At 39.8% G+C, this 17,887-nt stretch overlaps 1 protein-coding gene across 1 annotated transcript in view; it reads left to right on the forward strand.

Annotated features, from left to right (window-relative positions):
* Positions 1-2,404: 2,404 nt before the first annotated feature.
* The window catches only part of wwc3 (WWC family member 3), a 42,170-nt gene continuing 26,687 nt past the window's right edge, over positions 2,405-17,887 (forward strand). The window contains exon 1 of the mRNA XM_085347975.1: positions 2,405-2,813. Within this exon, the coding sequence (XP_085204101.1) occupies positions 2,668-2,813 (146 nt within the window). The 5' untranslated portion in view covers positions 2,405-2,667. The remainder of the gene's footprint in view (positions 2,814-17,887) is intronic.

A 17,887-nucleotide genomic window follows, 5' to 3' on the forward strand; every position in this document is an offset into this window, starting at 1 on the left:
GAGGCAGAGATGGCCACGATTTTTACAAGACCATTCCTATATGCTCTTCCAAAACTGCATGCCATAAGGGATGTCGTTAAAAAAAAAAACAACTGCTTGAAGTTCAGTTTGCATCCTGCAATCCAGCAATAACTGGGTACAAACATATGAACAAGGGGCCACACACTACAGCAAACTCAGCTTATTATTTGCAAATGCTAAACACTCTTGTCATAAACTTAGTTGCCATTAAAGCCCTTCATCTCTGTCCTCAAAGGGTTTTTCCTGTAGCCATGAGTAGAAAAACATTTCAGTGTTAGAGTATCATAAAGGCAGTGTTGCACAACTAGGCCTTTGAGTGATTTATTACCAGTGAAAAATGTTATGTAAGGACAGTAATGCTGAGATTTGCTCATAACCATTTAAGTTAAATTTAAAAATATATGAATATTTTTGTCATATTCCTTGTGGTGGGATAGCTGCTCACAGTCAGGCTGTCTGCTGCATGTGACTAAATCTGAAACAACAGAGCAGCTTATTGTGTGCTCTCGTATGAACACTGCATGGTTGTGGGAAATGATCGTAGGAGGCAATAGATCAAAGCTGAGATGTGAGAAAATGTTTCCCGTTCATAAACTCATAGACAGCCGTACAAACCACAAACAAACACACAAACAAAAATGCACAGATAATATCCCCGGGCTGCCAAACTCCTCCTGCTCCGGCGAAGAAAACACTCAGCTGACTGCTGTGATGTCCTCACAAACACTTAAGGAATACCAAACGATACCAGAAACAAGCTTAATCTCAGCTTTAAAGGGACGTCTCTGCAGCTATAGACAAGTTACTCATGATGTTCCTGGCCAAGAATGTCACATTACACATCCAACTTAATTTCTGTCTCTGAAAATATAAAAAATTAAAGTGTAGTTGCAGTTCCCCTTCTTACCCACAGAGGCCGCCAAATATCCTGCACAAATAAATAAATTGGCATGTGGTGGGGGATATTATTCAGAGTTTAAAAGAGTATTTTTTAATACTCTGAGAGAGAGTCTCACCTAGTGTCTGGTTTTACTGCTCCTCCTAATCCTCTTTCTAACTTGTTCTTCCACAGTTTTAAACTTAGCTGGATGCACAGTGTTAATTATGCTGACCACAAAATAGTTTGTAAATTTAAGTGAAAACCCCCTCACTACTGCACAAAGAAAGACACACACTTATTGGAGGTATTTGTCCTTCTTGCTGTGACGCAGCTGAGAAGATCCTGGCCTGTTTTAGTCATATTGTGTTTTATGTACCTCTGTACCATTCTACTTCTTGTGTTTTTTCATAAACAATACATAACTTATAAGTAATAATAGAAAAAACTTTATTGCCATTTATTTTATCATAGCTTATAAAAACCTTAATTGTAGATTTTTAATTTTGACTCGCTGAAAATGGGAGAAACCAGGAGGGAAGATAAGAATTGAGTATTTCAGAGGGACATCTTAGATTGACCAATTTGGAGACAAAGTTAAAGAGGCAAGCCTGAAATGATTTGGTATTAGTACATACAATACTATACTAATATAGTATCTAAAGTACAGAGGAGGTATAGTGGATATTGGATAATGCATGTTGAGTATGGAGCTTCCAAGCAGGAGGAAAGGAGGAAGATCTCAAAACATTCACTAATGTAATGAAGAAGGACATGCAGAGGGTTGGTGTGACAGATGAGGATGCAAAGAAGAGGGTCAGATGGAGGCAGATGATCCCCTTTGGGAACAAAAGGGAAAACCTACAAGAAGAAGATGATAGTTGCATATTTTAGGTAATTTGGATATTATTTGGTGGGGTGGGCTGCTTTTAACCATGCAAAGCACTTTGTGCTACATCTTTGTATGAAAAGTGATTTATAAATAAAGATTGATTGATATTTGAATCTACTTTTAGCTACTTAAGTAAGAATAATTGTAAAACAGTTGAAACGCCAGGAAGTTGATCTGGGTGGCCGGTGTATGAGCTGTTGCAGTGCCAATTAAGGCCAAGAGGTGGCGCAGGTGCACCACTAAAACGACTCCTTCAAACAACAGCGTGATCGGGGGAGTTTCCCTAGATTTTATATTAAAATGATATCTTTTTTATAACTGTCTTATATTAATATTAAAATTAAAAATTACTTATTTAAATTGTATATACACAAACAGAAGCTACTCTTGAGATACATTAATGAGTGAATCAACAGGTTTGTGTCGCAGCGTTAGCTAAATCACTCAGCTGAATTAACATTAAAATGAAACTTTAAGTCTATTTTATAAGGTATGTTTTCGCGGCGCCGTGAAGCTTTAATGAAAGTGTTGAGCTCTGAAGTTTCCTCATTGGACAGGGGGAACTGGCTCCGTCGTACGTATGCAAATCCGCTCCCGAATATGGACACGGGGAATGAAATATGGCGGAGAAGGCGAACATGGAGAAACGAGCACTGAGAGAGCCCCGCCGCGCTGATTTTGGAGGGTTGTAGAAAGAAGAAGAGGAAAGTGGATGTACCCCCGGTGGGACTTTTTCCAGCCTCGGTGGAAAGTTTTGTATCTGCGTTTCTTTTCTCCAGCGCGTCCAGGTCGTTTGGTTGTAATGCAGTGAGGAGCGACTTTTTCAGGGGGATAAAAGCAGGGCAGGGGGCTGCAGCCCTCTCACCGTCTCGACGCTATGCCGTGGGTCAGCGGCGGAAAGCGGAGAGAGAGCTCGGAACTGCCGCTGCCCGCGGGCTGGGAGGAAGCCCGGGATTACGATGGCAGAGTGTTTTTCATCGACCACAACACCCGGCAAACTTCATGGATTGACCCCAGAGATAGGTACGCTTAAGGCCCTGGAGTAGTGTTATTACACACACTAACAAAAAGTAATCTTAATACAACGAGACTTCTTTATAAACTGACATAACTCACAGGAGAGCAGGGGCGTTTCCAGGGGGGGTTTAATGGGGTGGCACAGAGGGACCGAGAATGAGACAGGGTTGGCTCACTGGAAAATAATTGTAGAAAAGTAATATAGAAAACATAAACGAACTACGAACCATCCTATTCCTTCAAATAGAAGCTTTTATGTGCAAAATGGCTCTTCACATAAGCCTGAAAATTTCATTCAAAGCTATTTGAAAAAGTTTCACCATCAACATACACTGTTCTTCTTCTTAGTTTTAGTTTCCTAAAGAAACCTACAACTTTGATCACAGAGAATATCGTTCCCCCCCCCCACATAATACATCCTTAAATTTTCTTTCTTTTTTCTGGTTATTTTTATTTACTACATTTGGCCTTATGTTGAACCCGTCAATTTAAGATTTTGTTTTGATGCACTTGATGATAGTAAGCTGTTCTGTATGCATGTCACCAGTTTAGTTCTTAGTTCTAGACCAGGGGTCCCCAATCTCAGTCCACGAGGGCCGGGGGCCCTGCAGGTTTTAGATCTCACCCTGGGTCAACACACCTGAATCACATGATTAGCTCTGGAGAACTTCAAGACATGAGAAGGTAATTTATCCATTTAAATCAGCTGTGATGGATCAAGGACACATCTAAAACCTACAGGGACACCGGCCCTCATGGACTGAGATTGGGGACCCCTGGTCTAGACTAAGACGAAGATTATTAGCACTGTGGGCACCAAAATTTCTTGTGTAGTATCTTGTTGAACTTAAGAGATGAACTTAGGCGTATAAATAAGGAAAAGTCAATGAAATCGCCTCTTCCCCTTCCTATTATTTTTTTTATTTATTTATTTTTTTTATAGGGTGGCACAAAGCAAGAGGGGATTCACGGGAAATCAGAAAATATAATGTAGACCGTAAATGAAAGTAGAAAGCATTGCAGATCCCTGTGCTATAATAGAGTTTATGAGAGTGTGAAAATGGTTTGATGAATAACTGTTTAAAGCGGATGTGGAAACTGTTTAAGTTTATGGTCGACATATAGCTCAATATGATTTAAAGCAAACTCTAAATTTTTCCTACCTTTAATAAATGTCCTAGTTTTCACATTTAATGAACCAGTTTACAAAAAATATAACTGGATAGAACTGTCTTAAAATATAGGCGAACTAAATAAGTGGGTGAGTCTATCATGTAGATAAACAATAGTATTTTATGCCTGTATTATATTATTCTTGTAAAAATGTCATTATTTTAGTATTTGACTTGGATCTTCAGTCCTCCCTTCAGCTGGCAGTTTTTATTGGGAAACACTAAGTAAGCAATAATGTCAGTGCAGTTTCCATATAAAGACACTGAGAGGATTTAAAAGTTTTATCATTAAATATACTTAAAGTACTTATCATCCAGAATCATGATTATTCATTTAATAATTTTTATAACTGTAATATTGTAGCTGGAGATTATTTTAATTACTTTATTACCGATTGATTGATGGATTGATAATACTTTATTCATCCCGAGGGAAATAGTCTGATCTCTCCTATATTATTAGCTGTATATTTTAAAATCAAATTATATTTGTAATATCGTATTTACATATAAAATAGAGTAAGAGTAGAAAGTAGAATAATATAGAAATAAAGTAGAAGTATAAATAATAAATGTACTATATTAGACTATAACACTGGCCCTGTTCATGTTCTTGTAAAATTACCTGCATATCTGGACAATGCCCCTGTTGGAGCAAGGTTGTAATTACTATCAGAGGTTGTGTTTTGGGGATAAGTAAAGTTTAAGTTTGGCACACAGCACTATACACGAGGCTAAAATAAACATGAAGATTAGGTGCCAAAGAAAAATATAAGACGCAGTAAAATAAACAGGTAGTTTTAAAATAAGTAAATAACAATTCAATAAAAGAGTCTTCAACAGAAGACCAGTTTTTGACTGCTTTTTAAAAGAATCCACAGGGGCAGCTTCTTTATTGTGAGGTTGTGGTGAATCATGTGGCCACAGTCGATGATCGTCTGAGGTTTGGGAGCAGCTGTGGGCCTCCACAGCGCCTACAGAAGCTCCCTTACAAACATGATCATGGTCTAATGATCCCGCATGTCGGTTTAAACATGAAATTTGACAGTTTGGACGTAAAATTAGACAGCAGCTCAGCCTTTCTATTGTTGCAGAGGAGTTGTTTTTGTCCAAGTTAACCCTGTCAGCGTGGTCACCTGAGCTATTTATCTGTCCCTTCTTCACTTAGAAGAAAACCTATTGAGTGTGTGTTCGCATGTGTGTCAAACCTCAGTCATCCAGACTCATCAGTAAGCCCTGCAGATTTATGACTTCCAGTGACCTGAAACATTCCTGGCTCACACACCTAATACAGAGCGCCATTGTTATCCAGCTCCCCTTTCCTTTCCACACAAAGACACCTCCTAAAGACCAGTCAGAGAGTGAAGAGCTGCTCTCATGTTTGTCATGTCCAGCCTTCAAAAGATGACAATTTTAGTGTGTGATTTCCATTGCATGGAGATTTCAGCATGGAGATTAGTAGTCGGACATGTGCTTTAAACTCCAACTCCCAGAAATCTTTGTGAAAGTATGTGAGGAATGCTCGCTGGGCCACTGAGAAAGCTGCAAGGATGTGCTTTTTGCGGGGACTGGGATTTTTACCAGCCCAGAAGCAAGCTCAATCAGGCATTCAAAGCAGACTTTGTTGTGAGATTACTGGGAATTACAGCAAGTATTTTAGCTCTGATGTATTATGAGGGGAAAGGCTGAAATTCACAAAAACCGAGCTCAAAGTATGGCGAGTACTAGTGTACATTTTACTCCAGCAGTGGGCTTCTAGTAGCTGCGTGTAATCTAGATAAGGAAAACCTGATTTCCTCGTGAGTTGATTAACCGTTGTTGTTTGCAGCTAATAGCAGTTTCACATATTTTTATAGTCATCAGCATTTGAGGGAGGGCCTTCTTTAGTAAGACTAAAGAATGTTTTCTGTATTTGTTCTGGTGCTACTCCGTGATTTATAGGCTTTCTCATTGGAGGAATGTCTGCTGTCACCACCTGATACTGACTTTCCAATAAATCACATCGCAGCACAAACCTTCTGCTAATGAGCAGCAGATACAAAAAGGTGTCAGCTGTTCTGTCAGGGTTTTAAAAAAGCAGATAAATGAGGCTGTTTGCATGCACGTATGTCAAGAGCAGAGAGATGAATGCAGAGATAAGAGGTTCGTAATTTCTCCTGTCAAGTCTCGGTTTGACAGCTGCTCTGCTGAATTGAAATCAAAGGATGAACGTTACTCATTGGGTGTTGAACCCCTGAGAATCAGCTGATCTGCTCTGTCCAATGACTTTTTTTGTAAAGCCTTGCAAAAGTTTGCTTTCTTACTGTTCATATTTTTGGAGTTACAGGATCTGAGAATACACTGGGCTGGGTTGAAATTTGGTGCTTTTTAGTTTGCGTGATTTTTTTTTTTTTCCTGCATTTTTCCTCCTAACTTTGTAAATACAAGAGACAACTTTTTACTTTTCGATACATTTTTATGACTAAAAAGAATGCTATTTTTAAAGAAGAAATCACCTAAATTAACCCACCTTTATCTATTTGAGGTCCTGTGACAAAAAACAAAGACAAAAAAAATCTGCTGATTCTGAGGGGGTCAGGAGGGAACTTCTTACAGCAGGGTCATTTTGTGACTCATTTGTTTTTATAGGACTTCATCATGAGATCTGGGTTTTACCTGAGGCTGCTAAATGGAAAAAAATATCAGCCAGACACTTAAAAGACAAATCATGTGATGAGATTCTTTGGAGGTGTTGTGGAATTATAAAAATGCAATAAATGTAGTCAGGTGAAGACTGTTTGTGTGTTTAACCCTCAAGCCACCAAGATAATGACCAGAGGCGTTCTCCTGCAGTAAATATTTCTACTCTGCTAGGTGCTTACATCGGAGTGTGAGTGTGTGTGTATTAATGATAAAAAGCACGTAGAATGAATAAAATAAAGTGTTGCATGTATGATTGGGTGCGTAGTAAGAGTAGAAAAGCGTTATTTACATACCAGTCGGGGGAGCGGGGTGGAGGTGGAATGCTCTATATTTTGGGAATAATATGATCTGTTTTACAGAAAACACTGGCCTCAGATTTGCAGTTTAACTCCTGGCTCTCAAGAAACAAAAAGTACAGTACAGCAGCTTGTGTGATCTAGTGTGTTGCTCACCAGGTCTGCCTGATGCGCCTTGAGTCTGCTGACTCGCAGAGAGGAGCGTCAGTAGTGGATTATCACTGCTAATCGCTAAAACAGAGGCACCATTGAAGCTGGAACATAATTGTCAGTGATGATCACGATGAGCTGTAATGGGGCGGCGTATCAGCCAGAGGTCGAGTTTGTTCCTGCCGAAGATGGAGACGTTTTGGTTAGATGAGGGTGTGTAGTGACTCATTAGACGGACTTGCCAATGCAGTGCACAGATACCTGAGAAATTGAGGGTTTCTCTGTTTACTTTGGTATAGCAAGTAAATAAGTATAAGGTAATACAGACTAATTTCTTTCAATGTACAGCTCTCAAAAATGAGCCTTTGGTGGGTGACTGTGCACGTTTGGTAGGCGTGTGGTATAAAAATGGCTGTGTTGCCTGACTTTACAGAAGTGCGTGCGTTTTCTTGTTGGCCATTCCATAAACAAAAATGTATTTGAAGCTTGAATAAATTAAACCCATTTACAGAAAACTTAAAAATCACCATCCAAGAATTTTTTTCCCCTTGATGGAAGGCCAAAACCTCAGTGGTTTTTAATATGAAGGAAAATCCCTGAAGAAGAAAATGCTTCATGTGATGATGATGATGGTATGAAGACGATGCAGCTGGGTGGGCTGAAGATTTTCAGACTTTTGAAGTGGTATAAGATGACCGGGGACTGATAATTAACTGATATTTCTTGTAAGTCAGCGTAAATATCAACAGAAAAGTTCGAGGTTCCCTAAAACCACCCTGATAAATGCGGATTAATCATAAGGAACCAGGAAAACCCCTGACTTTGCAAGCAGCTGAGACCCCGTCCGAACTGATTGCCTTAATTTCTGATGCTTTTTTTTTTTTTTTTTTTTTGGGCTGACGGTGGATACCTCAAGCTGCTTTCGGCCAGCTCCTGCAGATAAGCTGAGCAGCTCTGAGGAGCTTTTTTGTTGCTGTGGAATGAACGTTATGTTAGGCATGCCTACACTAATGCCCGGGGGCTCTGCTCGCTCGCGGCCCCAGACAAAGCAGCAGAACAGAGGCAGTTCCCACGTGTCTACCTCCTCCTCTCATCCTGGGCCCTGTAGGCCTCCTTTATTAGCTCTGTTATGCAATGGCCATGGCCGGCCTGCCGCTCAGCAAAGGGAGGCCTTTATGCTTGGTCACAAAGCACATCAAATTCAATTATTCTGGAAAGGGTGAGCTGTGTTGCCAGCACCGAAGGGTTATTCACATGCGCTGAACCCCGCTGTTATTTTGCTTCCCCCAGTGTTTTCATTATGATGGCTCTTTTTTGTCTTTCGGTTGCGGGAGGTTGCGAACATGTCATTGCTTGATCTGGTGTCATTTTGCCCGTGTTCTTTTTCATGAGCAGACAATATGTTTGTCTTCAGCTTTCACCTCACTCCTTCTGGAAGCGCAAACACTTTGTCCTTCAGCAGTTAGTGCTGCAGGCGCCTTTGACGTCCAGGTTTCCCAGCTGACTGTCTTGTGGTTTGTTTGTTTTTTTTGGGGATGATTTATTGCTACAAAAACAAGAAAAACACTCACTCGTAGCTTAAACCCTGCTTTATGTTGTTCCTCAATATGCTTTTCTCTGGCAGCGTCAGCCATCAGTCAGATGTGTAGGTTGGCAGTGTTTTATGTGTATATTGTGAAGAATGCTACCTAAACAGGACATGCCAGACTCCATGGACCAGCCTTCAGCTCTGGGTGACCATTGTTTTTTTGTTTTGTTTTGTTTTTTCTTCCTCTTCCATGCATCTGCACAATTCTTATTCAAAAGTGAAGAAAAATGCTGTTGACAACCTGGACTCTACTGTTTTTCTGTGCTTTTACAACTACAAAAACTACAGTTTCTCTGTTATTATATTTCAACAGATCTTGATGTGCTTCTGGTTGATTTGAGTTATTTTGAAACTATTTATAAAGCTTTCAAAAACATTAATGTTAACAATTAAACATAAGACCCAGGAAACCCCAGCAGAACAGGTAATTCATTTCGAAGCAGCGTCTTTTAGTTTTTTTTAAAGAATGTAAAACGTGTCTATCTGCTTGTTAAGCCTGACATAATTAGCTATTTCCGGGCATAAATGCTCCTTCAGTTCCCAAAAGCAAACAAACACTGAGGCACCTTTGACAGTTAAAAAAACAATCCACATTTTTTTTCAGCTCCAATAAAATGATCAGTATGGCTGTTCTCCCAGATGTTACAATAAAATTTAATATCCAGGCATGAAGGAAAGAGAGTTTACAAGACATCTGAAAATCATATATCATGTTCCTGTGCAGCACTGCAGCAACTCTGGACGTAAGCAAAGACTGAAAACTGACTCCAGCAAAGGTTGAAGGGTTAGTGCAGTTGAGCTAGCTGACATTATGATGTTCTACCTGGTGGCTACCTACAAAGCTATCAGTAGGCATATAGTAGTGTAGGCGAAACTGCATCCTGTCTAACAGGATGTTAGTCATTCTTATGACGGTGCATGGTTTGGATTACGCACTATGAAAAAGGCCTGATCCTAAGCCGTGGTGTTCATAGCTGTAGTAAAAGCCTCATTTTAAAGAGAACTTGTAACAAAATGCTTGAGAGGCTGAGAATGATGACTGAACTGTTGTGGGGAAACAAGAAGCAAAGCACTAGAGCAGGTTAAAAAGACGAGAGCCTCATGAAGGCAGCGCTTAGACCCAGAAACGGGGTTATGACATCATCACTATTTTTTCTTAAAAAGATTTATATAAAGCAGTGGTTCCCATTTCAGGACCTGAAAGACTCCACTGATCAGGCTGTTTGAAAACCACTAAATTACAGTCGCTGATGTCATTTCTAAAACCTAAGCAGTGGAAATGCACAGATAAATCAGCCTGATGTTAAATGACACAATAGTTACCCTTGGCAGTGGTCAATAATAATGTGCAACATTAATTTTATGCTTTAGAAGATTTCAGAAGTATTGTAATAAAGAGTCATTATGCTAATTTCCAGCTCAATATTTTTATTATTGAACTCTAATAGAGTTGGTTTCTATAATTCACAGTATATAAATGAAATAATCTTTATTTATCACATACTGTACCTTGGTGCAAGGCCTCCAATTCATCCTCAAGCTGCTTTAGTGCCTCTTTTGAAACCAGTTTTCTTCTGATTGGCTGCCACTTGCAAAGAGAAGGTGGTTGGGCGGGATTTTGTACTCATAACCAGTTCTATGTGCCTGGGATGAACGTATTAGGGATACTATCCTGTCTTTAAGTGATGACTCTTCGTTTAATAAGGCTGTTGTGTATTTTAATGCGTTGTATCTTGTTCTATTTAATCTCAACAAGCCCCTGAAAACAGTCAGTGATCACTGTCGGTAGGGCAGGGATATGGCCAAAAATATTTATCACGATATATATTTGGAAATTTGCGATAACGATATAACTGATGATATAATTGACGCGAGACAAAATACTTTACAACTCCACAACTTTATTGGTGCAAAAAAAAAAAAAGCCCATCAATGCATTTTCACTGAAACAAGCAGCTGTTTTTATGTGCATTAAATCTATATAAAAATTTAACAATGCAAATGCAAATTCCTTGCTGACAGTTTAACCAAAAGGCATTTCCAGTGGAAATGGGCTGACATATCCTGAGCATATAATATCCACAAAACTAAAAAAGAGGTAATACACACACAATATGGTAATATTATGTTGAAGCATGTACGTAATAGCAGTACGTATCACTCTACAAGGCTCCCGACTATGGTAGCCGTAATCCTCCGACATAACGATCAAGCGGTGCGGCTTCGTAGCTTATCAAAGTTGTACTAAAACATTTTGAGCGCCGTGTACCACATAAAATCTGCCATGTGCGTATGAAAACAAAGGCACTGTTGCGCATTTTACCCATATTTTATCACGATATTTCATTTTCTTATCATTGCCTAACGTTATACCGGTATTACCGTGAATGGTATGATAAGGCCTAGCGTTCATCTTCCAGCTTCACTGTTTATATTATGCTAACATAGCTGTGTCGCTAGCAATCACGTAGCACATCATTACATGCGAATTATCCAAACTTCAGTAACCCTACAAATAGGGATGGGTATCGAAAACCGGTTCTTGTTGAGAACCGGTTCCCACTGTTTCAATTCCTTGGAATCGTTTGCCATTTTTGCAAACGATTCCCTTATCGATTCCAGTCGCCCCGAATGACGTCACCACGTTGCGGAGCGTCATTTACCTGGCAGGAAACACGGCGCCTAAGCGGCTCAAACGCTCAAAAGTTTGATTATACTTTATGAGAACCGATGACAACAGGGCAACTTGCAAAGTAGATATTTCATTTAAGGGAGGAAACACTACGAATATGCAAAAGCATTTGCTCACAAAACACGCGATGACACGCGTTTTTAATTCCGCTCCGGACTCGTGACTCTCAACCCAGCAGCAGCGCTAACGTTTGCACGTCCTCTCCCGTTAATGCGGCAGGTAAATAATCAACTAACAGTGCATATTATGTTAGCGCAATCTGCCTTATTACAAGACCTGCCATTACTGTACATGTACATGTACTCTGTCTGTCTCTCTCATCATGGTCACCTAGGTGACCATGATGAGAGAGACAGACAGAGTCTGGCTCAGATGCTGGCAGTTCTCGCTGCAGTCTACCGGTAGCGTCTCCTTTCAGGCCAGGATAGACGAATGTCACCGAGCAGTGTCTAAGTTTGTGGTAAAAGGCTTGAACCCATTTGCCACAGCAGATGCCCCCGATTTTTGGTAAGTGAATGTGTTTAATTGTAGGCAGGGACATTACTGGATATTCTTGTGTAATTGCCACAGAACAATTTATGTTATACTTTGTTATTGCTACAGAAGAATATTTATTTTATTATTTTACATTTACAATTTTTTTTCCTGGGGACCCTGTGACACCCCATTGAAGAGCCGTAGGCTGTGGATCTCTTAAGATGTCATTGTTGGGTTTGTAAGGCCATGTTACTCCTAAATTTCTATCTTGTTCAAAGAGAAGATATAAAACAAAGTTCTAAGCTAATCGACCTTAGTGTTCTCCTTTTTAAAAAAAAAAAAAAAAAAAAGAATCGATAAAGAATCGAATCGTTAAACAGAATCGAAAATGGAATCGGAATCGTTAAAATCTTATCAATACCCATCCCTACCTACAAATGTCACTGCTGTTTACTTTCCTGTCTTCATTTATGTTGGAAGTAGTAGCAGAGCTGTATGTCTTAATTTTTTCAGAAATCCCTCAGTCAGAACATGGTATATTTAGATGGAAACTAGCGAGCTAACTCCCTGCTAACTTCTAACTCCGCTAAGTTTAATAAATTCTGTTTTCATGGATGCCTGGATGTTAAACTTAATTGTTACACCTGGTAAAGCAGCAACGCTGATCATTTTATTAAAGATGAAAAGATTTAGACAGTTTTTAACTCGCAGTGATGCCGCAGTGATCGTGTGACTTTAGGGACCTGCAGCGGAGTTGGGCCCAGGCACGGCTAATGACGTCAGACTTAAAGACGGGATACAGGTCAAAGTATAGAAAGAACTATTTGAAGATCTCTGTTTGGTTCACAGGGATTACTTCAGCATAACTTTATTATTTGAAATTCTTAACCACAACAACAGGATATGTAAAATAGAAAATAGTTGTTCCCCTTAAAATTGTCCATCTATCTTTTATAACATTTTTGCTTCTCTGTCACACTGAGGGGAAAAATACAAAAGCTTAAAAAAACAAACAAAAAAGCCAGTAATTTCACAACTCTGCATCCCTACTAACTACCAGTTAAACAGAGTGTTCATCCAGCTGTATTTAATTGCAGTATTTTGCTATTGTCCTTAGCTAACTACTGTCTTGAGTTTGTGACTACCCCCAAACTCTCAATAATTCATTTAGAGCGTGTTTTCATTAAGAGAAAATGTGGAGATGCGGTGCTATGTGCTAATTTTGAATTGAAGCTCCAGACCAGATTATGTGTTCAGCCTAAGTTGCCTTCTTCATTTTCCTTTTTAAATACGCCCAACAAAAGCTCCACCTTGCTTCTATCTCGTGTTGTATTGGGGAGATGACAAACAGTTTGCAAGCCAAAAAGAAGTGCTGTTGCCTCAAAAATTCCTTTCTGTGTTAAAAAAGAAATGTGAAAACAACTTGGGGAGGAATGTCATTTATGTCCAGACTGTCAGAGGGGTCTGGTGCAGCGTTTCAGAGTGAGGCCTGAAGCAGCTGGCAGACAGACGGACGCACAGACACCCGGTTCTCCCATTATGTGTTAAATCTTATAGAAATAGGTTTCTATAAGTAGCCTAAGATCCCCGTCTCTGTACACATTTAGACAGCGCCTGAACACATGGACGGGGCTTGTCCGCTGGAGCTGAAAGCTAAAAGACTGTGTAGCAAGTCTTGAAGGGCTTCATTTTTATGAAACGGGGCTTTAGCTCTAATATCACCTTAGCTAAAAATATTGAAGTAGCTCTTTCTAATTACAGCTCTGAATACTACAGTATAAATGAAGATTTGGTAATGCTGTGTTCGTAAGACCTCATCTGTGTAATCTCCAAGTGGTTGCTGGGTGAAATCGGTCTCTTGGCATCTTTCACCAAATGGTCTAGTGACCACCAAGTAGTCAACCTTAACCTAGAAATGGAGTGGTTAAATTCCATTTCTAGGTTAAAGTTGACTAGCTAGGTCCAGAAGAGAGGCACAGAGGAAAGCCAACCTAAGATTCACTTCCTTTAAATTTTCATGGAAATTCTGACCCACTTCCTTTACACAAAAATCAGCCCTTGGTACCTCTAACAGCCTTAGAAACAACAAAGAGATTATTTTTAAATTGCCTTACTGTCCAAAAAAAAAAAAAGTTTAATACACAAACAAAACCTGCGTGATGCACCTTTAAATCAGGGCCCAGCCCAAAGTGATTTACATTTTCCCCTCAGTGTCACATTTGGATGCAATGAATAGTCTTTATCTTTAAATCCATAAGGTTGGAAATTTCACACTGGTGCTGAGAGTGGACCAGGTGGTAAAATCGATGTGTTTCTGACAACTCCACTCTCTGGTCTTCTTGCCAGTACCACTGCTACCTTTAGCTGTATTTCTTTTCTTACATTTTCTAGATCTCATCACTTGTTCATCTAATGTCTCTTACTAAACTAGGCGGCATTTCATCAGTCCGTTTTTAACCAAGTAAGAAGAGTCAGCTGAAGTAGTGTCAGAGGCTGCATTATATGAAGCTAAAAGCCTGGATTAATGAAGAAATGTCTCTGCGTGGTGTTTTAGGTTTTCTTAAGACGGCAAACACAAAGAAAACCTGGTTATGTTGAACCAGAAGCATAGTCCACCCCTCTGATTAAATGAGCAGTGCTTGTTGTGCAAAGATCTCTCCTCTGGTCAGATTTGTAGACTTCAGCAGTAGGATTGTGGGATCATAAAAGTCTTTCAGTGGCTGATTAAGTGTTTCGTGATTCTGATTTGATTCTTCTGCTGTGGCTGACTGGCTGTTTTATAACATAGCTGCATTTATAGTGAACCAAACGGTGTCAAAAATGCATTATATACGGACTGTTTGGGGCTGTTTGTATTAAAAAAGTTGGCGTAATGAGCTGTATGTTTTTTAATTTATTATGAGCTGTATTATGAACCAAATAAAAGCCGGCAGCAGCAAGAGAGCCTTTGAATTGTTGTTAGCTTCTTGAAAACATGTGGCTGTCAAACCTTAGTGAGCTCATTGTGGTCGAGCTGAAGGATAGTAACCCAGATTCAGGGTATTAAATCCAGCTTCTGAGGTCCCGTAAAGAAATGTGTGAAGGCAGTATTATTTTTAGTGGAATGTGCAGACTTCTTTCTGGAGAATTTTAATTGTTGCAGCTCCGAAACAAAGGCTAAGGAGCTGGTGGTGATGACCCAGCTAGACGTGGTTCGGTGGCCCAGACTCGAGTTTCACATGCCTTTCCCATGCAGCAGGCCGTCGCCGCTACAGATAGAAATATCCTCTGGGACAACCCAGGATGGCACAGATTATTCTAGAATTAGCAAATGTCTTCAACAACTAAATATATTTTGCTGAGAATTTGCGGTGCACGAGCAAGCCCGACAGCATTTCATTCCTCCACAGCTGAACATGCTTGTCATTCTCGCAGCCTCTATTTTTTTCCGTTTCAGATATGTCTCATTTTCTGTTTCCGCTCAGATTGAAAGAGGATCCTGGAGAATGTTTAATGTTTTAGAATAAACCATTAACCGCCGACAAAGCCTCAACATGCATGCGAGTATTATTTTTTTATTTAAAAATGTTTTCTCAGGTTTATTTCTTGTCTTAATACTTCTTTGGTGTTTCTGGTCATTCTTTGTTTGTTTTCTTTTTCATTTCTGGAAGAAAATGGCTAATTTTGTGACAAGAACTATGTCTACACCAATTATTTTCTAACCAAACCAACACAGGTCCAAATGTCCAGTGCAGTCTGACCTTAGATGGTCTTTGAGTTTTGTGTTTTGGCTTCTGCATGCTCCATCCAGACAGTTCTCTCGCCTAAACCACTTTGGGTATTTCCAGTAGCGCGAACACGTCTAAAGTCAGCCTTTTTCTGCTGTTTGCTTCATGTGAGAAAGTGAAAGTATGAACTTTATCCAAACCTGATTCTCCTGATATTTGATTAATACTCATTTATTTGTTTCCAAAACCCGAGGTGATGAATTGAGATTTGTTAGTTTGATTTGTATTAAGATTAAGTCAACACAAAGTTTGGAACTGGAGAACAACCCATGACTCAGAAACTGGAAATGAAGGATTTTTGACAAATTGTTAAAACAATGGCTCCTGTTAGTTTTACTCAAAATATCCACAAAGTAAAGAGCTGATGTCTGCTAAGTTTCATAGAACCAGTCCTTGGTCTACAGGAGTCCTGTTGAGAGAGGATGTAGTCATCTCAGCTTCGAGATGAGTTGATGTCAGCATTACTGCTCAGAATGGCATTCCTAAAATGCTGATGTTATGCATGTATATCCCTACTGCGTTCACCTTCATAATTAACCTTTTTTGCCGTGCTGACAAACTGGGCTTTATATGTGGCTTTTAATGTGGTGGTTATTAGTCTAATTCATCATTTGGTCATTTTATCCATTATGTACTTCAACCTTATGTTAAAGCTTGAGGAAATTTAAGGGGGTCACTTAGGTTAATATTTATTTTGGGGAGATTTTGGAGTCGTTAAAATAATCGGTTCAGTACTTGTTAAGATATTTCAGTCTGGAACAAATTTGATGGACAGCACAACCCATAGACAGATTTTGCCATCCAGAGAGACACACTGGCTAAAAACTGCCTAAAAGTCCCTGAGAGCACCTGCTGTGTAGGGAGTGTAATCCTGCAGCAGCTCTAAAATAATCCTAATGGAATATGATTATTATAGAAATAAGTGCTTGGGCCTAAAACGGCCAAACAGTATTGGGGTGGGTAAAGCATCCCGTTGGTTGTCTCACACATGCTCTGCATCCTCTGCAGATCTCTGATGTAGTCCATATCAGCGTCCTAGTAAAGTTTGATTGCACCTTTCAGAGCAGTGGAGGTCCTGTGTTCTGCCTCCCGCACCATCATCTAAACCAGTGATTTCCACACATTGTGTGCCATGGAGCACCAAAGGGGAAAACCCAAGTGAAGGCAAATCTGTATTCACATCTGTGCTAAACAGATTCTTGGTCACCAGACATTAGGCTGCCGTCTGGACTTTCCTCAGCTTCAATCTGGGACAAACAGATTAATGTTTGTGATAAATGTTTCACTGCTTCAGTGTGAAACGGGAGCTTTACTGACCTCTTGGAATTCCTCATAAAGTGTTGTTCGGTGTTGTGAACGGTAACTACTAGCTACTGGTGAGGGGAGGGGGCGTGTGGCTGTCAGCCAGAGGAGGCAAAGACGCCACTGCTCGTGTCAGTATTGTTGGAAATGAGCATCTAATCCAATAGTGATAGTAATTTTTAGTATAAGTTAGTATTTGAGTGATTTTTTTTTTTTCCCCTTTGGAACAACCGTATTTGGCTACTGTAAAAAGTTGGATTGCATTTATACTTTGCAACAAGCTCTTCTATCATGTTTGTTATCCACTGCTATATCAGCCCATTTAGCACAATCAAGCAAACCATCTCAGACTCTGTTTCAGATCCAGTGGGGGGTTTTTGTTGTTGTTGTTGTTGTTGTTTTTTAAGGTGGGCCAAGTTTTGATCTGAATGGTTTGTTTTCCACGTGTCTGTTTGGCTTGCTTGGTGTCAACATGAACAAGTTTCTTCAGAAAGGCGACTCGCTCCAGCTCATTGCTGCATCCTTCTCGCTGTCCGAGCCTGTTGTGTCACTTTGTAATAATTCCTGTGCGAATGGATTTCCATTTGACAGAAGAAAGGTTGAAACTTTTCCGTTGTATGGGAATGAGTGCATACAGGATACTATCCAAAGTTTGGCGCATTTGTCACAAAAACACGCCGCACACCTTGACTTTCTTCAAGGGGCAACAGCTTGCTTTAGAGCTGTCATCAAATTGGAATTTGATTATATGATTGGATTTTTAAATACTAAAAAACAAACTTATTTTAATGTGCTTTTGGAAGCACTAGTGTGCCTCAGTGTACCACGTGGGAACCACGGGCTTGAACCAAATGGAGCCTTTACAATTGTGAGACTGTCTCATTTTTGTGCCCCGTGTAGGAAACGTCCCGACTTAAATCTCTCACATTTTATTCAGGCACAGCTGTTTCACTG

This window comes from Diplotaxodon limnothrissa, linkage group LG23 (genome assembly GCF_057381915.1).
Source record: "Diplotaxodon limnothrissa isolate DT_005_m linkage group LG23, D_limnothrissa_male_GT1.1, whole genome shotgun sequence".
NCBI lineage: Eukaryota > Metazoa > Chordata > Actinopteri > Cichliformes > Cichlidae > Diplotaxodon > Diplotaxodon limnothrissa.